At 37.2% G+C, this 23,596-nt stretch overlaps 1 protein-coding gene across 1 annotated transcript in view; it reads left to right on the top strand.

Annotated features, from left to right (window-relative positions):
- Positions 1-23,173, top strand: part of CUL4A (cullin 4A) — a 53,933-nt gene extending 30,760 nt beyond the window's left edge. The window contains exons 10-20 of the mRNA XM_081129856.1: positions 699-817; positions 3,536-3,728; positions 7,105-7,209; positions 7,530-7,640; positions 7,749-7,834; positions 8,271-8,378; positions 13,788-13,901; positions 17,641-17,746; positions 17,924-18,096; positions 20,036-20,188; positions 22,103-23,173. Coding sequence (XP_080985982.1) covers positions 699-817; positions 3,536-3,728; positions 7,105-7,209; positions 7,530-7,640; positions 7,749-7,834; positions 8,271-8,378; positions 13,788-13,901; positions 17,641-17,746; positions 17,924-18,096; positions 20,036-20,188; positions 22,103-22,198 — 1,364 coding nt within the window. The 3' untranslated portion in view covers positions 22,199-23,173. The remainder of the gene's footprint in view (positions 1-698; positions 818-3,535; positions 3,729-7,104; positions 7,210-7,529; positions 7,641-7,748; positions 7,835-8,270; positions 8,379-13,787; positions 13,902-17,640; positions 17,747-17,923; positions 18,097-20,035; positions 20,189-22,102) is intronic.
- Positions 23,174-23,596: the final 423 nt, after the last annotated feature.

Genomic DNA, 23,596 nt, shown 5'->3' with positions numbered 1-23,596 from the left:
CACCTTCGATGGATGGGCATTGTTCCCATTTACAGAAGAATCTGAGACTTTGTGAAGTAACATGACTAGCTCACCACTTCTCTAACTTAGCTCCCTCTCTGTTGTTATCATAAAGCAGATATTTAGAAAGTCTTCTGTGAAAGTTCTTCTGATGGTGGTATGGTTTTAGAAAATCTTCATAAAATCTAAATACTTAAAATAGAAAAGAAAAACTTTTTAAATGCTATGTTAAGTACTTCAAAATATCTAGAAAATAATAAATATTTTTCTCTCACAGTTGAGTATATATGTGGAGAAAATTAATCATCTAAAATGTTAGATTGATAGCTTATTCTTTGACAAATATACTTTTGGATTGATGGACTAACTCAGAAGGAACTCGGAATCACTAACCTCCCAGGTCAAAAAGTTGGTGTGAGTGTTTTTCAGATCATTGCTACTTTAGTGAATTAGGAAGGCTTTTAGTGACATGAAGAAATAAAGAATACATCTCCCAGCATGGTCAGAAAAATGAGATTCAGCTAATAGGATTTATCTCGGCTACTCCATTAGAACATCTTACCTATGTGGAAAAAAGCAAAGTTCCCTAAATTTTTACATTACATATTAACTTTTTCTGGTGCACACTATATTCTAGTTTCGTTGTTATTCGCACTGACTTACTGATGTGATATGCTAACATTTACTGTGTGATCCAGGACTTGATCACTTACTTGATGAGAACAGAGTGCCCGACCTCACTCAGATGTACCAGCTGTTTAGCCGAGTGAAGGGTGGGCAGCAGATCCTGCTGCAGCACTGGAGCGAGTACATCAAGGTGTGTGGGGTTTGTATTGACAGTTTGTTTTGACCAACTGAGCTTTGTGCAAGGGGTGGGTGGCCCAGTGCAAGGATGCTGCAGTTCCCTGGCAGAGCGAACTGGACTGTTTAAAGGTACCTTTGTTTTTTCATAGCAGGTGATCAGGTAGATGGTAGTCTTCCATTTCCTTCCAGATCACTTGTGCAAATTTTTTTTAAAGATAACACCAACAATGATGAACACCATCCAGGTATAAACATGACTTAAAAGGCTATTTGGCTATTTGTCATTAGCATAAATACCTAATTTAATTCTATAGTCCTGATTTTCAAAAAGTAGTCATTTTCATGAATCTGCTTTTTAAACATGCCTTTGCATAGTAAGAACTATTGCACATTTTGTTAGGTTGGTGTATGTGCTACTTTATTTCCTAGCAATCCAAGATTTATTTCCCAAACATTTACTTTCATGTTTCTATAGCACATGTGTGTGTACATGTATGGTTATAAAAAAGGCAACAGAAGGGGTCCTTATGGTTCTTGACCGTGGTGATGGGTACACAAACCTGCACAAGTGATAAAGTCTAAAGAACTTAATCCAGCCAAGCCCGGCGTGGCTCAGCGGTTGAGCATCGACCTAGGATCCAGGAGATCGGGGTTCGATTCCTGGTCAGGGCACATGCCTGGGTTGTGGGCTGCAGCCGATCATCATTGATATTTCACTCTCTCTCTCCCTCTCCCTCTCCCTCTCTCTGAAATCAATAAAGATATATTTTTAAAAAATTAAAAAATTTAAAAAAAAACAAAACTTAATCCATACAAAAATGAGTTATAGTTAAAACTGGGACGTTGTGGATAAGATGGGTAGATTGTATCAATACTAACATCCTGGTTGTGATGCTGCTTTTTAGTTTTACCAGATGTTACCATCGGGAAAATAGGCAGTGTACAAGGAATGTCCTTCCTATTTTTACTGCATATGAATCTATCATAAGAAAAATTTCAATTCGATAAAAAAGATAAAGCTTTCATGCTGCTTTCTGGAATATCAGGCCTGAAGTTGCTTATCAGTCTACATGTTGAAAGCTTGTACACACATGCACACCACCACCTCAAGATTCTATACAACGATATTGAGCTAAAAGTCATGACTGATTTAAGCTGGATCAGCAATAGAGCTTTAGGTAAAGGAAAGGCTAATGGAGATTTAGAGTTTTGCCAACAAGTAGTCCTCGGGGAATAAGTCATCTTGGCAATTTTCAGTTTGGGTAGTAAAAATCAGTAATGTGACCACCTTTCTTGAGTGTCCATGAATGATAAGGAGTTACACTGTGACAAAATAGATTACATTTAGCACAGTGTGTCGTCATCAAAATAAAGCTGATCTGGCAGTGTGTGTACATTATTTTTAAATGCAGTCAGTACAAAGGGTAGCGTGAAAAGTAAGTCCCTCCTACCCCTAGTGGTCATCGTGTCCATCTCCAGAAAGCATTTATGCTAATTTATTTGTACCTTTTCACCAGTAATCTGCTTCCACATGCATAAATGATGTGTAAGTGTATACTTAAGACCAGTTTTTTTGTTTTTGTTTTTAATCCTCACACAAGGACATGCTGAGAGAGAGAGAGAGAGAGAGAGAGAAACATCGATAATTTGCCTTTTGTATATGCCCCAGCCAAGGATCGAACCCACAACCTAGGTATGTGCCCTGGCCGGGAATCATACTGGCACCCTTTTGGTGCACAGGATGACAGTTAACCAAGGGAGCCATTGTGGCCGGGCAAGACCAGTTTTTCAAAAAAATTAATTGTATTCAGCCCCTCTTCAGCAGGTAGTTTATATCCTCAAACATCTAACTATTGTCACACATAGAATTTTAGTAATGTTTACTTTAATATAGCATTTTTTAATTAAAAATACAGGCTAAAAACCGTGCTACTTATAGTTAGAAGTGAAGGAGACAGAAAACTATAGCCAAGGATTCCAAATAGGTACATTGATAGGAGTTAGTCTTTTTGAGGAATTCGTAAGTAAAAGTTCTTCAAAAAACAATAGAAAATTTCCCAGTAATTTATAAGTTCTTCCAGAGGCAGAATTGTAAAACTAAAGCATTGTGTATAGTTAGTTGTGTCTCCCCCACCCCCCATCCCCAGTTTCACTTCCTTCTGTTTCAGTTGCCTGTAGTCCGCCATGTTCTAAAATCATTAGATGGAAAATTTCAGAAATAAGCAATTCATAAGTTTTAAATTGTGAGACATTCTGAGTAGCATGGTGAAATCTCAAGCTGTCCCACTTGGGATATGAATCTTCCCTTTGTTCAGCATTTCCACCCTGTAGACACTACCCACCCATTGGTCACTTAGTACCCACCCATTGGTCATGGTATCATAGTGTTTGTGTTTAGACAACCCTTAGTTTACTTAAAAATGGCCCAGAGTGCAAGAGTAGTGATGCTGGCAATCAGTTAATGCCAAAGAGAAGCCTTAAGTTGTATGCATGTATGTATAGGAAAAAACTGTGTGTGTGTGTATGGTTTGGTTATCCATGGTTTCAGACATCCACTTGGATCTCAGAACGTATCCTCCAGAGAAAGGGGGGACTACATTGTTCACTTAATTTTTAGAATGTAGACTGAATTTATGAAATTTCTAAACTATCATGATTATTTGATAGCAAGAGAAAATAATGTGTGGTATCATAAACCTGTTGATGACTTGGTGTGTGTTTGTTTTTATAGACTTTTGGGACAACGATTGTTATCAATCCTGAAAAAGATAAAGATATGGTGCAGGACCTGCTGGATTTTAAGGACAGAGTGGACCATGTGATAGAAGTGTGCTTTCAGAGGAATGAGAAGTTCATCAACTTGATGAAGGAATCCTTTGAAACGTTTATCAACAAGAGGCCAAATAAGCCCGCAGAACTGATCGGTAGAAAAACATATTTCTATACAATTTTTTAATATGGGAAAGTAAGACATAACTCAAGCAGATTTTTTTCCTCAAAATATTCAAGCTCCTGCCCTGGCTTGAGGGTTGAGGGTCATCCAGTACACTGCAGGGTGGCAGGTTCAGCCCCCGGTCAGGACACATACCCAATTTCGGGTTAGATCTCCGGCAGTGGCACTTATGGGAGACAACTGATCAGTATTTACTCTCTCTCCCTCTCCCTTCCTCTCTAAAATCAATGGAAAACATGTCCTTGGGTGAGAATTTATGCATATATATATATGTATATACACACACACATTTTTCCCCAAGCCCCTCATGCAAAGGGAAAGATTATTATTACACCTTATTAGGAGCTGTGTTTTCAAAAAACCATATACACACATGTGTGGTATATATTTTTATATACATATGTGTGTGTATGTACAAGTGTGTGGTATTTTCACAAGGGAGGACGCAGCAGTGATTCTGTAAAAAAATGAGGTTTGACTTCACAAAAGAAAAAAGGGACAGTAGTGATTTAGCCTAGTTTGCACTTCCTGTTCTAGCAGCCCCAGAGCTATATTTTGTAGAGTTGAACCTTGGTTCTCTGTCTTGATTCCTTGTAATTTCTGCTCAGAATTTGGATTGAGAAAGTTTGTTGTATATGATGCCTCTGTGTTATGATAACTTGATCAGTCTCCAGATAATGTTTAACATGAGATACTCTTGAGTCACTATCTTTGCATTCTGTAATCAGCATTAAAATAGGATAAAATTGGATGGGATCTCAAATGACTATATTATAAGATGAAACGGTTTGTTTTTTAGTATAAATGCACACTCTGTATATGAGTCCTCCTTTATCAGACATATGATTGGCAAACATTTTCCCCAGTTTGTAGCTTGCGTCTGAATTCCCTAAAAGTGTATTTAAAAAGGAAATTTTTAAATTTTAATTTAGTTAATTTTATACTTTGTGCTCTTTCCTGTTCTGCTTAAGAAATCTTTACCTAACTCAAGGTCTCTCTGATTTTTTCCTATTATTTTCTAGAGCTTTTATAGTTTTAGTTCTTACAGTTCGGTCTATAATCCATTTTGAGTTAATTTTATATATGGTATAAGGCAGCAGTTCCATATGTGGCTGTCCAGTTTTCCCACCATTATTAAAGATTTTGTCCTTTCCCCATTGTATATTCATGGCTCCTTTGTCATAAATTAATTGTCTATATATGTGTAGGTTTGTTTCTGGGTTCTCAGTTCTGTTCCATTGTCCTGTGTGTATGTTTCTGTTCCAATACCATATTATCATATTGTTTGGATTACTGTAGCTTTGTAGTATAGTTTGAAATCAGGGAACATGATACATCCAGCTTTGGCTATTTGGAATATTGTGTGGTTTCATATTAATTTTGGGATTATTTGTTCTAGTTCTGTGACTATGCCATTGGAATTTTCATAGGGATTGCACTGAACCTGTAGATTGCTTTGGGTAGTATTGACATTTTAAAAGTATTAATTCTTCCAATTCATAAGCATGGAATATCTTTCCATTATTTGTGTCTTCTTCAGTTTCTTTCATCAGTGTCTGATTTCAGTATACAGATCTTTCACTGCCTTCTTAAATTTATTCTTATACTTTGTATTCTTTTTGATATAATTGTTAATGGGGTTATTTTCTTAACTTCTCTTTCTGATAGTTTGTTACTAGTATGTAGCCACAGATTTCTGTATATTGATTTTGTTTCCTTTGACTTTATTGGATTCATTTATTCTAACAATTTTTTGGTGGAATCTTTAGGGTTTTCATAGGGTATCATATCTGTAAATAGTGATAGTTTTACTTCTTCCTTTTCTATTTGGATGCCTTTTATTTCTTCTTTCCTAATTGCTGTGGATAAGACTTCCAGTACTATGTTGTATAAGAGTGGCGAGAGAGCATTCTTGTCTTGTTCCTAATCTTTGAGGAAAAGCTTACAGCTTTGTATCATTGAACATGATGTTAGATGGGTTTGTGTTGAGGTATGTCCCTCTATGCCCACTTTGCTGAGAGTTTTTATCATAAACGAATGCAAATTTTACCAAATGTGTTTTCTGAATCTATTGAAATAAAATTTTTGTCCTTCATTAGGTTAATATGCTGTATCATGTTGATTGATGTGCAGAACCATCCTTTCATACCTGGAATAAATCCCACTTGCTCATGGTCTATGATCATTTTAATGTATTGTGTAATTTGGTTTGCTGATATTTTGTTGAGAATTTTTACATCTGTGTTTATCCAGGATATTGGCCTGTTACTGTCTTTATTTGTGGTGTCCCTGTCTGGTTTTGGTATCAAGGTAATGCTGGCCTTGTAAAATGTGTTTGGAATCGTTCCTTCCTCTTCAGTTTTTTGGAAGAGTTTGGGAAGGATGGGTATTAATTTTTTTTAATGTTTGAAAAAATTAGCCAGCGAAGCCATTTGTTCCTGGACTTTTATTTTTTGGGAGGTTTTTGATTACTGATTCAGTCTCCTCACTAGTAATTGGTCTATTTAGGTTTTCTATTTCTAAGATGAAACAGTTTTTAAATTACTACTCTATACAATTATTTCATGATAATATCAAGATATATTTCAGGATTCATAGAATTTCACTAGTCAGTAAAAGTTTTTTAAAATTTACAGGTGGCAAAGGGCAAAGAAAGGTGTATACAGTGATAAAAAATTGGGCTTGTGTTGATTATTGTTGAAAGTGTATGATGGGAACATGGAGTTCATTATACAGTTGTCTACTTTTGTGTATGTTCAGAATATTTCATAATAAAAAATTATAAAGAAAAATACAAATAAAAGCAACAACAGGGCAATTTAATTGGGCCTTTGGGCCACTTTATGGATTGTTGTTTCTCTAAAGATGAATGTTTAACTCAGTTTGGGCTTCTTAAAAGCCTTGGGTTCTCCTTTCCTTAAGCCAGGTCATGGCTGATTTGTGTCAAACAGGAACCCAGAGTAGAATTGCTCTAATCCCTGCATTCAGTGATAAAACATTGTCACCATGGATATAATCTTATGAAGCCCTGAGAAAAATCCTTTATGAGAGTCATTCAAATTTCTTATACCACATCTTGAAAATGGGACATTCCAGTTCCTGAAGCAATAATGCATCGTGAAACCGAAGCATATAATTAAAGTATTTATTCTCACGTGACTTGAAAGGACATATCTTAGGCCATCAGATATTTGCCTTTTTGTCATATAATAATGTCACTTTGGAAAGGCTCCAGAGTGTTATTGTCCAATTTTGGCTTATAGAGATTAAAGATGTTCTTTTTTTCTATTTAGAAAATGTATAACAAATGCTTATTTTTCAAATAATTTAAACTCTTAATTTCACAGCAAAACATGTTGATTCAAAATTGAGAGCGGGTAATAAAGAAGCAACAGATGAAGAGCTGGAGAGGATCCTTGACAAAATCATGATAATATTCAGGTTTATTCATGGTGAGAAATACTCTATGTTATTTTTATTAACATTGGGCTCATAGAAAATGCTACATAATCAAAAATATATGTGGGCCCTATCTTTTCTTGAGAAAAACTGACTGAAACATTTTCCACTTTCATATTAATACAGGAACTACAGTGATGGTCGCCCACTGATTAAATTGAACGTATTTCTTTATGGAAATTTAACACAGGGATTCAGTGAAATTAGAGTTGGCTTGCATCAGAATGAACACTTAGGGTTTTCCAGTAGTTAAAGTGAACACTTGTGTATCAACTGTCTAATGTCTTGTTATTTTTAATTTGGTTATAAATAGGTAAAGATGTCTTTGAAGCATTTTATAAAAAAGACTTGGCAAAAAGACTCCTTGTTGGAAAAAGTGCCTCAGTCGATGCTGAAAAATCTATGTTGTCAAAACTAAAGCATGGTAAGCATGTGGAACCTGGGGTTCTGTCCTACCTCTGTGCTGGGAATTGATTGCATTAACAGCATGTTGCTCCTGGGGTTTTTCACCCACCCTTCGCTTGTGTCCCAGAGTGTGGCGCTGCTTTCACCAGCAAGCTGGAAGGCATGTTCAAGGACATGGAGCTCTCCAAGGACATCATGGTTCATTTTAAGCAGGCAAGTTCTGTTTTTTTCAAGTAAAACAGCTTTTTTAAAAGTACCCACTTTAAATTATGTGAAATGATTATTTAAAATGTGTAAATAATTATATGTTATGTAAAATCCTTGTCCTTAAAATTTACACTGTTAATGTCTCACGTATTCAGATAACCTAAATTCAAAATGAAAAAGAAAAATCCCTAAAAATGTATAATAAAAATTTGATTTAAATGAGCTTAATGGTATCTTATATTGGTGACATAACCAAAGAAGAAAAAATATTTCAAGTGACTTTGGAGCACATTATGTGGCTTCAGTAGAATATGTTCTAGAGATTAAAATAAATGCAAATAAGGTTAAATTGTATTATGAAAATTATACCATTTACCTTTTTATAGTTATTTTGAATACTATTCTAAAATAATTATTTTATCTTGATTTTCTTTGCTTTTAGTATATGCAGAATCAGAGTGACCCAGGCTCTATAGACCTAACAGTCAATATACTTACTATGGGATACTGGCCAACATACACACCTATGGAAGTACATTTAACTCCAGAAGTAAGTGTTTTAAAGACTGTTTGTCCTTTATTTTAAATATATTAGTGCTACCAAAACATTATAGAGTTCTTCCCTTGTTCCCCCCATACCATGCACAGACATGTTATTTTTCAAGAATTATTTAATGAGAGGTTTTTTAAAATCACACACTGAAGCAAAAAATCAAAGTGATCACTTTTGTCCCTGTCCACAGCTCCTCCTGGCTCACCCATGTCCACTGGCTGACCATCAAGAAGGCATCAACACGGGCACTTGTTTTAATAGTTGCTGGTTGTTGAGTTGTGGGTTCCTTTTGTCTGGTTATTATTTCCTTCCATTATAGACAATGCCAGAGTCTTGTGAAGTGCTGAAGACTTATATGTCAGCCATGACTTTGGGTACTCTGTAGATTTGTAGATATGAAGGAGAATTCAGGGCTCAGGAACTTAAAATCCAGGGAGGAAATAGCACAAGCACCATTAATTACAATACCAGGTGATATGGAAAAGGGCTGGTTCCAGTGTGGGATCTGGGAATTAAATATGAATGGGGATGAGGGCCTTCCAGCTGAAGGGGCTTCCAGAAAGGGCAAAGAAAGCTACAGAGTCATGGCAACTGGGAGCCTGGGTCAGAAATAGTCCCTCTCAAAGCTATCTTTTCCATTTCTAAGACAGTATCTTTTCTTGATTTTTGTTTGTTTGTTTCTGAATCCAGTGGTCAGATGCCTTTTTGTTTTCTTCTTTGTTTCCCTCCTCCCATATCCTAAATGCTAACATTGTCCAGAATCATCCCTCAACTACCTTCTCATGCCACACCCTTTCATTGAACTCAGCCCACACCGGCTCTCAGCCTCCAACCTGTATGTCCACTTGACTGTACACAGATGTTCCAGACTCAATATCCAAGATTTCTCTCGTTACTCTTCTCCATCGTCCTTCCCTGAATTTCTCCATCCTTAGGGGAATGGTGATAGCACCTTAATCAGTTTTTCTATGAGATGTGAAGCCTTTCTTTATGGCCCAGCTCACCTGCATGGATGCCGTGCTCCCTCTATTCTAAACTAGTTGTAGGTCCCAAACCCACCCACTTCTCTCATCCTCTCAGGCCTCTTTGTATAACCCTCTAAATGGAACCTCCTTCTCCAGAAAACCTCCACACCCTACCCATCCCCAGCACTCGAAGCTTGTTAAGACTTATCTCCCCAGTCACCTTCACCAGAAAACCCTCCCTCACCTCCTCACCCCACTTACCCTCCGCAGGGTGCAGACTCCACCCTGGGCGTGCCTCTCCTGTGGCACTGTAAGTTTATTCACTTCTTATTTTATTTTGAAATACTTCAGACTTACAGGAAATTAGCAAGAATAATTCAAACATTTCCAGTACCCTTTGCTCATTTTTTTAGCATTGGCATATATGCTTCATCATTCTGTTTTTCTCCATATATGTGCCATTTTCTCCTGGTCCATTTGAGAGTAGATTACATCTTTACCCTTAACACTTTATTGATATTTTTGTGTTTTTTGGTGTTTTTTTTTAAGAGAGAGATCGATGGATTTGTTCCACTTATTTATGCATTCATTTGTTGATTCTATTCTAGTATGTGCCCTGACTGGAATAGAACCTGCAACTTTGACGTATTGGGACAACTCCTGGCCAGGGCCTTTACCCTTAATACTTTACTGGGAATTTCCCAAAAACATTACCAGAGCATGTTGTCAAATTCAGATAGTTAGCATTTATGTAATTAATACTTTCATCAATATACAGCCATATTCTGTTTTTGTCAGTTTTCCCAACTATGCTTTTTAGCTTTTTTTCTTGGTAACCACATCCATTCCAGGACCCCACATTTCATTTAGTCATTTCCTTGCATCTGTAAGAGCTACACAACCTTTCTTCTTCTTTCATGACACTGACATGTTTTTTGGGGGCTGTTGTTTTATTTGTTTTGGGGGTTTTTTACAGCTGTACTCAAGAATAAGATTTATTATAGCAAAAGTGACATGTTTTTAAAATGCAGGCCAGTTTTCATAGATTGTCTCTCAATTTATTTCTTTGATTAGACTCAGGTCATGCATATCTAACCAGGATCCCACGTGGGAGATGTCATTTCCTCTCAGTGTCATGTCCAGAGGCACACACTATTCATTTGCTAACATTGGTGATGTTATATATAATCATTTGGTTAAGGTGTTACCTGGTTTCTCCATTCTGCAGTTGGTATTTTTCCTTTTGTAATATTTTTTTTAAATGTCTTTATTGATTTCAGAGAGAGGAAGGGGGAGAGAGAGGTAGAAACATCAATGATGAAAGAGAGTCATTGATCAGCTGCCTTCTACTGGGGACCGAGCCCACAACCCGGGCATGTGCCCTGACCAGGAATCAAACCCCTGTCTCCTGGATCATAGGTCGATGCCCAACCGCTGAGCCACACCCGGCTGGGCTCCTTTTGTAATTATTAAGTAATTTGTGGGGAGATATTTTAAGACTATGTAAACCTCTTATTTCCCCATCAGACTCTCACCTGCTTGATTCCTGCCTGAGTCCATTTTTACCTTGATGAACAGTGATTCTTTTTTTTTCCCTAGCTCCATCATTTCTCTAGGAAATCAATATTCTGCTCTAAGAGCCTTCCCTTCTACCCCATTTATTTATTTCTCTGTCTTTAGGACTATGAGCTCATGGAATCTTAGTTACTTATTTGATGCTCAAATTGTCCCATATTTGGCTGGTGGGAGCACTTTTCAGCTGACTCCTTCCTTGTCCTTTGAACACACCCCTGTATATTTCAGTACTTTTTTATTTTCTGGCAAAAGATGTTTGAGGCTTACCATACTGTATTTTTTAAACTGTGGTAAAATATGCCTACAATTTATCATTTTAAAGTGTACAGTTCAGTAGCATTAAGTTGTGCATCTATCACCTCACTTTTTCATCACCCCAAATAGAAACCCTGGACCCTTTAAGCAGTCACTCCCATTCCACTCCCACCAGACACACTGCCCCAGCCCCTGGCAACCACTAATCTACTCTCTGTGGATTTGTGTATACTGGACATTTCAAATAATTGAAATCATATAATATGTAGCCTTTTATATCTGACTTCTTTAACTTAGTATATTTTCAAGGTTCATCCATATTGTAGTATGTGTCAGTGCTTCATTCCTTTTTAAGGCTGAATAATTTTCCACTGTTTGGATATACCACACTTTATCCATTTATTTGTTAATGGACACTTGGGTCTTTTCCACTTTCTGCTATTGTAAATAATGCTGCTGTGAACATGAGTGTGTAATTTTTGTTTGAATAGCTATTGTCAGTTCTTTAGATATAGCCCTAGAACTGGAATTTCTGGTTCATGTGATAATTCTATTTAACTTCTAGAGCAACTACCAGTTTTCCACAGTAGCTGCACTATTTTATATTACTGTCAGCAACACACAAGGATTCAAATTTCTCTACAACTTAAGTATTTGTTATTTTCAGTTCTTTGATTATAGCCATCTTACTGAGTGTGAGTGGGTTTGATTAGCTTTTCCCTATTAGCTAATGATGTTGAGCATCTTTTCATGTACTTATTGGCCATTTGTAGATCTTCTTTGAAGAAGTCTATTTAAACCCTTTGCCCATTTTTTTTTTTAATATATCTTTATTGATTTCAGAGAGGAAGGGAGAGGGAGAGAGATAGAAACATCAATGATGAGAGAGTCATTGATTGGCTGCCTCCTGCATGCCCCCTACTGTGATCGAGCCCACAACCAGGGCATGTGCCCTGACCGGGAATTGAACCACAGTCTTCTGGATCGTAGGTCTATACTCAACTGTGGAGCCACACCAGCTGGGCACTGTGCCCATTTTTTAATTCTGTTGTCTTTCTGTTGAACTGTAAGAGTTCTTTATATATTCTGTGTAGTAGATCCTTATCAGGTGTGTGATTTGGACCCGCATACCAGGCATGTGCCCTGCCCAGGAATCAAACCTGTGACCTCTTGGTTCATGGATCAACACTCAACCACACTGAGCCACACCGGCTGGGCCCTGCTAATGTTTTATACAGAGTGAACAGCAATGAAAATCCCAGACCTGGTCCTGCCCTCTTTAGCTTTCTGTCCAGAGGAGGTACTCACAATCTGCTATAAATCTGCTAAGAGTGGTTGAAGAACGCTTCTCTAAGGAAGCAGTTCTGAAAAATGAGTCAATGTTGTTAGGGAAGTGGTTCCCAGATCTGGTAGAGGAAACGTGTGATAGCCTGAGGGAAAATGAGACAGTGCGCTCAATGAAATGGAGAATGGGACTACAGAGAGATAGGGGAGAGGAGGCATAGGACAGGTCATTGAGGTCAGAAGTTTCAGAGGAAAGGGGCCTTAGCAAGCCATGGAAGAATTTTACTCTTAGGAAGAACTTGGAAGTGGCCAAGGACACTGACAAAGGAATGACCAGAGTACAAAATGCGAGGGGTACAGGACCCTGGAGATGCCAGCATATGTGGAGTGGGTGGAAAGACAAACCAAAGAAGACTGAGACGATTTGGACTCAAGACATAGAGACAGGAAGTCCAAAGTGATGAGTGTCATAGTTGCCAGGAGGGCAGGAGGAGGCTGCTGCGTGGGAAGCTGTTCAGAGGGCTCCTCTCATAAGATAAAGCCTGAAGAGAACCATTAGTTTTGGCAGCACAGAACCACTGGTGATCCTGGGTGCAGAGTGAAGCAGATGTGAAAGGAACTAAAGAAAATAATGAGCAAAAGGAAGTTAGAGGAACAGATGTAGTGCATATGAACATGTATACAGAAACTATCAGAGAAATAAGAGTTTGTCCATAAGCAAGAACAGATACAGGAGAGGGACACTTGGAGAAGGAGGAGGGGCTTGGGAACTTAAAAGTGAGATAACAAGCAATAAAAAAACTGGCAGAAAGTTTGGAAGGTGTAAGGACTCTTCCAAGAAAATAACAATGAAAATAATGGCTAGCTTATGTCATGTTTCCTGTGCATGCACTGTCCTGAGTGTTTATATGAACCCTTATAGCAGCTGGATGCCTGGGCCTTGCCATTAACCATGGTCATGGTTCACAGATGAGGCATCACAGAGCTCTAAGAGCAGTTAGGAGTCAGTGAGAGCTTGAGCAGGATACACCTGGGCCTTCACACAGCATCTTTGAGGATGGCCACTGTGGTCTTCATTACAGTGCTACTGGCCAGGGAAGCCTGGGTGTGGGGGTGTGGAGACTACAGAATACAACTTGTTTGTACATTAAACACCAGGGGAAGCTACCCCCCCAATGTCCTAGAGTGGTGGACATTTTTACAGGTAATAGAATACAGAAAAACAACTGTCAGAACAGAACCAATCTTTTTATTCAGCTGTGAAAAATTGTAAATTGAATGATTAATGGTGTTTAGCATAATTAAATTGTTTTCCTATGCTTGACAGATGATTAAACTTCAGGAAGTATTTAAGACATTTTATCTCGGAAAGCACAGTGGTCGAAAACTTCAGTGGCAAACTACATTGGGACATGCTGTTTTAAAAGCAGAGTTTAAGGAAGTAAGTTCTTTGTCTATTAAATTTATTTTTTATGTTTGTAAGTATGTTAACAGAATTTTTAAGATTGTGATTGAACTTTGGTAGCAAAGAAAGGAAAAGATTATTCAGTATAACACAACACTGACTTTTATAAGTCAATAAAACTAAACAGTTGAAGGATTAATAGCCCGATCAATAAGAAGTCAACAGGAAATGAAAAGCATTTACCCAAATGAAAAAAGCAGAGAACGTGGAGAAGCAATTCATAAAAGCAAGACTGAAAAAATCAATGTCTATGAACATGTGTTCCACTTCTCTACCAATCAAAGGGTTGAGAGTTAAAATACAATAAAATGACACTTTTGACTGTGAAATTGGTAAAGGCTAAAACTAAAAAAAAAAACTCTTGCCCACTACTGGAGGGAGAACATGAGCTTTATGAAGGGTGGTTTGACCTTGCATATCTCAAAACTTCTCAGATCACATGCTTTGTTGCATTAGTTCCAATCCTGGGAATTCATCTTAATAAGACCTTTTCTCAGATAATGAATAAAAATACCTGTTGCAGTGCATTATTAAAAGTGATAATTTAAGAGGGGAAATGTGTACAATGTATTGATAAATGAAAGAAGCTTGTCACAAAACAGTCCCTTCATATTCACATTAAATAAAATTATGTACACTAAGCAAAAAAATTACAAAAGTCCTATTTTGCTACCTTTTATATAACGTTAGTTGTACACTATCATAAATTATACAGTTGACCCTTGAACAACTCCAGTTTGAACTGGTGAGGATCTACTTATATGTGGATTTTATTTTTTTAAAAGTATAAGTGGTAGATGACATGATATTGTATATAGAGAATCCTAAAGATTCCACCAAAAAACTACTAAGAACTGGTAAATGAATTCAGTAAAGTAGCATCATACAAAGTACACATTCAGAAATTAATTGCATTTATATACACCAATAGTGAACTATCAGAAAGGAAAACAGAAAACAATCCCATTTACAATTGCATCAAAAAAACAACAAAAAACCCACAAAAACATACACACACACACACACACACACACACACACACAAAAACTAGGAATAAATTTAACCAAGGATGTAAAAGACCTGTACTTGGAAACTTATAAGACACTGAATAAAGAAATTGAAAAAGATAACAAATCAGTAGAAGCATATACCATATTCATGGATAGGAAGAATTAACATCATTAAAATGTCATACTACTCAAGCAATTTATAGATTCAATTCCTATCAAGATACCAATGCTCATGTATTTCACAGAACTAGAAAAAACATTGCAAATATTTATATGGAACCACAAAAGACCCAGAATAGCCACAGCAATCCTGAGAAAGAACGAAGTTGGAGGAATTGTGCTACCTGATATCAGACTACTTTGTAGTTTGGTATGGTACTGGCATAAAAACAGATATATAGATCAATGGAACTGCAGGGTACTGGCATAAAAACAGACATATAGTTCAATGGAACAGAATAGAGAGCCCAGAAGTAAACCCATGCCTATATGGTCAATTAATATTTGACAAAGGAGGCAAGAACATACAATGGAGAAAAGATAGTCTATTCAATTAATGGTGTTGGAAAAATTGGATATGTGCAAAAAAATGAAACTAGATCACCTTTTTACACCATACACAAGAATAAACTCAAAAGGGATCAAAGACTTACATGTAAGACTCAAAATCATAAAAATCCTAGAAGAAAACATAGGCATTAAAATCTCTGACAATTCTCTTAGCAATATTATTTTCTGATATATCTGTTTGGGCAAGGGAAATGAAAGAAAAAATAACATGGGACTACAAAAAAATAAAAAGGTTTTGCACAGCAAAGGAAACCATCAACAAACTTAAAAGACAACCCACTGCATGGGAGAACATATTCACCAATACATCTGATAAGGGGTTAATATTCCAAATTTTATAAAGAATTTATAAAACTCAACACCAAAAAAGCAGACAATACAATTAAATGGTCAAAGGACCTAAAATAGACACTTCTCCAAGAGGACATACAGATGGCCAACAGACATATGAAAAGGTGCAAATTAAAACCGCAATGAGATATCACCTCACACCGGTCAGAATGACTATCTTCAATAACCTAACAAATAAGAGTTGGTGAGGGTGTGGAGAAAAAAGAGCCCTTGTGCACTGTTTATGGGAATCTAGATTGGTGCAGCCCCTGTGGAAAAAATTAAAATTGGAACTGCCTCATGACCCAGTGATTCCACTTCTGGGAATATATCTGAAGAAACCCAAAACACCAATCAGAAAGAATATATGCACCCCTATGTTCATTGCAGCGTTATTTACAATAGCCAAGATTTGGAAGCAGCCAAAGTGCCCATCAGTAGATGAGTGGGTAAAAAGCTGTGGTACATTTACACAATGGAATACTGCTCAGCCGTCAAAAAAAGGAAGTACTACCTTTTGCAACAGCATGGATGGTCCTGGAGAGTATTATGCTAAGCGAAATAAGCCAGTCAGAGAAAGACAAGTACCATATAATTTCACTTATATGTGGAATCTAATAAACAAACTGATGAACAAAATGGAAACAGGCTCAGAGATAGAGATTAGACTGACAGCTGCGGAAGGGGTTTGGGGAACTGGGTGAAAAAGGTGAAGGATTAAAAAAAAACCTCAGACACAGACAGCCGTATGGTGATTACCAGTGGGGAAGGGTGAGGTGGGGAGAGGTGTAGAACAGGGTAAACGGGAGATAAATGGTGACAGAAGGAGATTTGACGTGGCGTAGTAAACACACAATACAATATACAGGTGATGTATTATAGAATTTGTATGCCTGAAACCTATATAATTTTATTAACTAGCGTCATCCCAATAATTTCAATTAAAGTATAAGTGGACACGCACAGTTCAAACATGGTGTTCAAGGGTCAACTCTGTGTGTGTGTGCAATTATATGTAAATTATGCATTCGTGTTGCATTGTGTGTTATTGTGCAGGGTTATATACATAAAACCACACCTACTAGTCTTTAAGCTATTATAAAAGTTAAGATATGATCCCCTTACTGCCAGCTTCAGAACTGAACCTCTGCGGAATGATTGCGTGACTGCAGTTCTTGCCTTCCGTGGCTAGGCCTGAGGATGAAGCACTCACACGGCATGCTCCGTCATCCAACAGAACTAATTGCGTGTGGAAAGCCTCTGCAGTGGGGACTTTTTGAATAGAGGTGGGGAATTATGTGAGGTCCAAAGCTGGGTTTCATTAGTCATTTACATCACAGGCACATACAAAAGGAAGCTGGGCCGACGGTTTATGATCATTGATGTGCTTATTTCATTACTCATTCTCTTAATAATGAAGTTGGCTAGATCTTTTGCTAGCTTCCCTGTCCATACAGGTTTTGTCACTGCACCCTCTCAAGCTCTGTCCTCTAACTGCCCTTAAGAGGACCTCGGCAGGCTAAAAGTGGGTCGCTATTAAATTTGTGTCAGCAACTTCAAATAATGATAATCCCCTTCTTGTTCAACACAGAACTTTCTTGCTACTTAAAAAATATTTTAAGAGAAGAATTTTTAAGTGCCATAATACCAAGTCATTTTATTCTTGTATAATTAGTAACAATTTGTTTGGTGGCTAATTAGTAATTTATTACACATACAACATTTGAGAGCAAGAAGAAGCTGCATAAAATTTTTCAAGATTGTGCAAACATAGCTTCACACATGATATGTTTGTTTTCTTTAAGGGAAAGAAAGAATTCCAGGTATCTCTCTTCCAGACTCTGGTGCTTCTCATGTTCAACGAAGGGGACGGATTCAGCTTTGAAGAAATAAAAATGGCCACTGGGATAGGTATGAAAACCCTCTTTGTGAATGTGTGGGTTTTGAGTGCCTTGTTTTTAAACATTTATTCATTTAAGAGAAGATACAGACCCTGTCTCTGCTCGTCACACTTGAGAGTGTGGTTTCTTTCATTTTTGTCACATTCACTTTCATGCTCATCTGCGCCTGCCTTTTCTCCCCATTCAGAGGACAGTGAATTGCGGAGAACTTTACAGTCCCTGGCCTGTGGCAAAGCACGAGTTCTGATTAAAAGTCCCAAAGGAAAGGAGGTAGAAGATGGAGACAAATTCATTTTTAACGGAGAATTCAAGCACAAGTTATTTCGAATAAAGATCAATCAAATTCAGATGAAGGAGACCGTATGTATAAAATTTCTCCTTTACTTATAGGGAGGGTGTTCACCAAGAAATCGCTAGTTTTTATAATTTCTTGAATATAAGAGTTCTGAAGCATATTCTAAAGTATCTAATTTGAATACAGTATTTATAAGAGTACTCACTTTAATGAGCTTTCATTAACTTTATATTCACAATAAGAATGAAAATCAGAAAGAAATGCATTTAACAGTTATTCTTATTCACAAAGTGGTATGATAAATCAGAGCTTCCTAGATCAAATTCTGTTAGCGGAGAGAGCATGTCATTTCCAAAACCCAGTGACTTGTCTTTTTATTTTTGCACAGCACATTTCAGCCATTCTCTCAGCCTCGGCCTCAGCCAGGGTCCTGGGGTGGAAGTGGTAAGAGTTGTGGGTGTCAAGGACCCACTGACATTGTATCTGTGATCTGTGTACAGGTGGAGCATCTGTAGCTTTGATCAGATTCTCAAGGTTCGTGTCCAGAGCAGGTTCTGGCCCACTGCCCTCAGGCCCTTCCTAATGCAGAAGCCCTTGCACCCCTGGGCTGCTGTCAAACATACAGGCCAGGTGGACAGGTGCACCCCTGGCACCCACTTATATAACAGGGTGTCCAGCTGGCCTCTTTATACATGTAAATGACTGAGGAGAGGCCTTTTGAAGGAGTGAGGTCAATTCAGACAACACGAGGACAGCTTTCATTGATCTAAGTGGTATCACAAATACTTTCTCCACCTCCAGCAGAAGACAGTGATTGTTTCACTTACATAGAGGTGTTCAAAGTAGCCCAATCAGAAACTGTGTTCAGACTACACAAAAAGACATACAAAAGACAAATATATAAAAGATGTTCGCTCTCATTAGTAATTTTCATGAAATTTAAGTTAAAGTAACATTCCATTTTTCATCTATCAGTTGGAGAAATGTTTAAAAGTTTGTCATACCCAGTGCTGGTAATATATGGGAAAACAGGCATTCTTTTTTATGGGTCTTTTTTTTTTTAAGATGTCTGGATTGGTATACCTTTTTAGTGGGTATTTGACACATCTGTTAAAGATTTACATGGGCATATCCTTTGATCCATGTTTTTAACTATTAGGAATTTATAATAGAGTGATTAAAGGGTATAAAATTTTGGAGTTATAACTCCAAAGTGGGACTATCTGTCATCTCTTTCCCCCAAAGAAAACCACTTATTGCCACGTTTGTTTACACTCATGTATTTTTTTATTTTTTTTTATCTCTAGTACAGGAAACAATAACCTTTTTTTGGGTCATGGATCCCTTTGAAAATATGATGAAAGCTTGCATTCCCCCTTCCTGAAACATATGTTACATATATATACAGACCTGCCTCTCCCCCATCCCCTTTGATCTGCAGACCCCCATTAGGTTGCTATTTAACAGCAAGGTGTTATCAGTGTTAGCTATTTGCTTCTGATAACAGCTCTTTATCTGATCAGGTTTTTTTTTTTTCTTCCTAATTATGTAATCCTTATATGTTGAAGTTTGTTTTAAATCAAGAATAGATTTTAAATTTTATCATGCCTTATCAAGATGCTGTAATCTAACCGTAAAATTATTGTGATGATCTCTGTTACATGAGTAGGTTCCCAGTGTTGAGAAAAGCTTACATTTCTGGAATAAATCATGATGGCTAGTATGCTTTGTTTTGTTTTCGTTACTGTGCTACTAGATTCAATCCAGGATTATATAGGGTTTTTAAAGCTTTTTTATAACTTTTTACATTATTTTTCAAGTTTTGGTACTGAAGTTGCACTCCTTGGAAAGCTAGGTTTTATTAGAACACATAAAAATACATAGGACAGGGTTCATCTAAAGTTTGGCTTTTCTTTGCATCAAAAGTTTCTAGTCAAACACAACAGTATGAAATAATTAACAGTAAAATATATCTTTACACGTCACTTTTTGTCTCTTGTGCAGGTTGAAGAACAAGTCAGCACCACTGAGAGAGTATTTCAGGACAGACAGTATCAGATTGATGCAGCTATCGTCAGAATAATGAAGATGAGGAAGACCTTGGGTCATAATCTTCTAGTGTCTGAATTGTATAATCAGCTGAAATTTCCAGTAAAGGTAAATGTATATTGGCTTAATTAAAACTGTAGTATTATGGCCCTAGCCGGTTTGGCTCAGTGGTTAAGAGCATCGGCCTGTGGACTAAAGGGTCCTGGGTTCAGTTCAGCCAAGGGCACATATCTCAGTTGCAGACTTGATCCCCAGCTCCTTGCCAGAGGCAACCAATGGATGTGTCTCTCTCACATCGATGTTTCTCTCTCTCTCTCTCTCCCCCCCCTCCCCTTCCCTCCCTTCCCTTCTCTCCCTCTCCCCCTCTCTCTCTGAAAAGCAGTGGAAAAAATATCGAATGAGGATTAAAAAAAAACTAGTATTATGCTAAACCATAGGCAAAGCATGTTTGATTCTCATTACCTTCAGAATCATTTCATTTGTTCTACATTATAAGTGATCATTTGCTACAAAAACCTAGCTTTGTGTATATACTAAATGTAGAAAACCTGGCAAGTGATGATAGTAGGAACTTTATCTCAAATGTTCATCACCATTGTAGGAGTGATAGATACCTAAAATTCTCATTTGCAGGGATGTACTAATATTTTCGAGGAGGGTACTGCATGGAAATGGACACATGTATTCTCAGTAATTGTACTAGTTCAGGTTATATCACAGGATTTTAAGGAGACCATACAACTAATTTACAAGCTACAAAACATTCTTTACCTCAGTGATATGTCCTCATTGCTGTTGAGTGAAAAGTCTACCCTAAAACCTTTCAGTCCGTGCATATTTCCAGAACAGAGATATGTCCTGGCTGTATGTGGAGTACAGGATAAGTGAGGGGAGCATTATGAAGAGCTCTTTAAAGCATGTATATATCCACCTAGAAAGTACGGGACTCTCATGACACTTGGCCTGTCAGTCTCTAAACCTGCCACATGTGCTTTTGCATGGAAGTACCCTGTGTGTTGTCCAGTTTGATAAAAAGAGCAGCTGACCCTCCCTTCTCAAAAGGGAGTCCAGGTGGACCAATGAGTCTCGACACTGAAATGGTGGGTGAGAGTGCCATCCCACCTCAGCAAATATTGGACCCCTGTACTCCAGAGGCAACGTGTGCTCCACAGTGCTCTGCACGGAACACTGCTTCATACACAGTCCTTCCCTAACCACGTGCCAGGGAGTATTGATTTTCCCCTTTGCAGATGAGAGACCTAGCAATTTAAAAGACTAAAGAGCAAGTAAGGTGTGCACACAGCCATAGCACCTAGTTCTGCTTTGACAGGTAATGGGTTTCAGCCATATATTGTAAAATATATGATCTATCACTGAATAGAAAGTTATGCTGTTTGTAAGAGAACATACAGGTAAAAGCTTGCTCATAATTGTCAGCATAGTCATGCTTTCTAATAGCAGCGCCAGAGGGCGCTCTTCCTGGGCAGACATGTCATGGTGTGGACATGTCAATTCAGTCATCTACTTTTAGCAAAGGAACACTCAGAATCTGTGATTACACTGTATAAATATAGCATATATAGTCAATATATAATAATATATCATATTCAAGGAGAAATGTCCTTAACCACAGATGAAAATGCCCTGAGACATTATCAGATTTCCCTTTAAGACAAACAGAAATGTGTTACCTAATAGGATCTGCCATGCATATGTACTCATTAGTGATTATAAATAATGTATTTACTTTTCACAAGTTTCACATTTCCCACAGGAAGCCCTGCTCTGACAATAAATTTACACAGAAGCACTTTGATCAAAAGATAATGTTAACATTGTCTTTGAAGTAGGGAGTTTTAGTCTACTCATTTTATAATTACTAGCAAATACGTATATTTATATAATTATATATGTAATATGTGTGCATAATTATAATCACATACTTCATGCATGATGTTATATTCCCCTATGTTTGTAAATTTAATTCCACTATAATTGGGTGTATGTTTTTTTCTTTTTTAGCCTGGAGATTTGAAAAAAAGAATTGAATCTCTCATAGACAGAGACTATATGGAGAGAGACAAAGACAACCCAAATCAGTACCACTACGTGGCCTGATATTTCGGCCAGCTGTTTTCTTTCAGTGAGACACTGGAATGTATCTTCAGAGCAGTGAAACACTTCTGTGCTGTTTCCAGGGATTTCTGGGATTGAGCCAGCACGGATACTTTGGATTAGAAGGAAAGGAGATGATTCTTGGATTACCCTTCACAAGGCTTAAGGATTTGCAAATGGCATATGTATCTTTTCACCCTCCAGTTCTTCCTCTTGTTCTTTTAGGCGTTTAAGTTGTTTCCATTGCTCTGTGCAGAATGACATTGGACAAGAAGATAAGGCAGTGTTCTTGTGGCAAAAAACTGAAAGTTTGGTTTGTTTTGTGTGTGTGATCATGAATGCACAATAAAAAGACCCTCTATGCTGCATTCTTTAGCTACAGAGATTGCTTAGGTATTCCTGAAAATAAGCTATCTTAGTCGATGAACACTTAGATTAAAAACAAGAACCCTTAATTGGTGAACATTAGGAAGAAAGTCAGTGTTAAAAACTGGCTTATTGATTATGCAACCTAAATACTGGCATCTGTTTGTTTCATTTATTTTTAAAAAGTTTTAAACTTTGATGACTGATTTTTCTGTAATGAGGTTTCTCAGTGAGATCTCTGATGTGCCAAGAGGACATCGGGTCTGATGTGTTTGATGCAGTGAACCCATCAGCGTCTTTATTTCCACTGAATTATTCGTGAATTTTCTGTTTAAGGGTTTGGGGGGATAGTGTGTTCGTGTTTACCATTCTAAGATTGAGTCTAGCAGTCCCTCTTTTTTGCATTGGGGTAACTGCTGTTTGATTTCTTTTTTTAATTGCAGTATTTGTATGATTGGTATAATAAAGTTTGGTTTTGTTTTTACAGTCATGCACAGGGACAGTCGTCGTTCTCTGTGCTATAACCACTGTAAAACGTTTTATAGGAGACTTAAAGTCTTTATTGTGAAGCAGAGGTTATTTTGTCAAAAGATTAAAAGGATTTCATTGGCACCTGGTTTCATGTTGTGTATGTATAGGTGAGGTTGAATAGCAGATGATGATGTTAGTACGGTAACTATAACAAAGATACTTTTATGATAACATTTAAAAGTACTTTATATTTTACATAATAGCATGTTTCATTTTGATTAAAAACTACCAAAGGAATTTTGATCATGGTATAAGTGTTTAAAGCAATATTTTCTGGAATATACCAAGTTTATATAATTTGATTTTGTGCTAAATTATTCAAAGATTCTGCCTTTTTGAAACATGCGTGTTTAAAATATGACATCTTATGGGTTTCCATATGAAAATCCTCTTTTAAGTATCATCATTTCTATATTTGTAAATTTTCAGTTGAGTTCTATATAATATGTGGTCTATAAAAGACCAAATAGATTTCTACTTCTTATATTTTAAGTTCACTGTCTC

Source organism: Miniopterus schreibersii (genome assembly GCF_964146895.1).
Source record: "Miniopterus schreibersii genome assembly, chromosome: 2".
NCBI lineage: Eukaryota > Metazoa > Chordata > Mammalia > Chiroptera > Miniopteridae > Miniopterus > Miniopterus schreibersii.
Note: the sequence above shows the minus strand (reverse complement) of the source record. Positions and strands in the feature narration are given on the sequence as shown.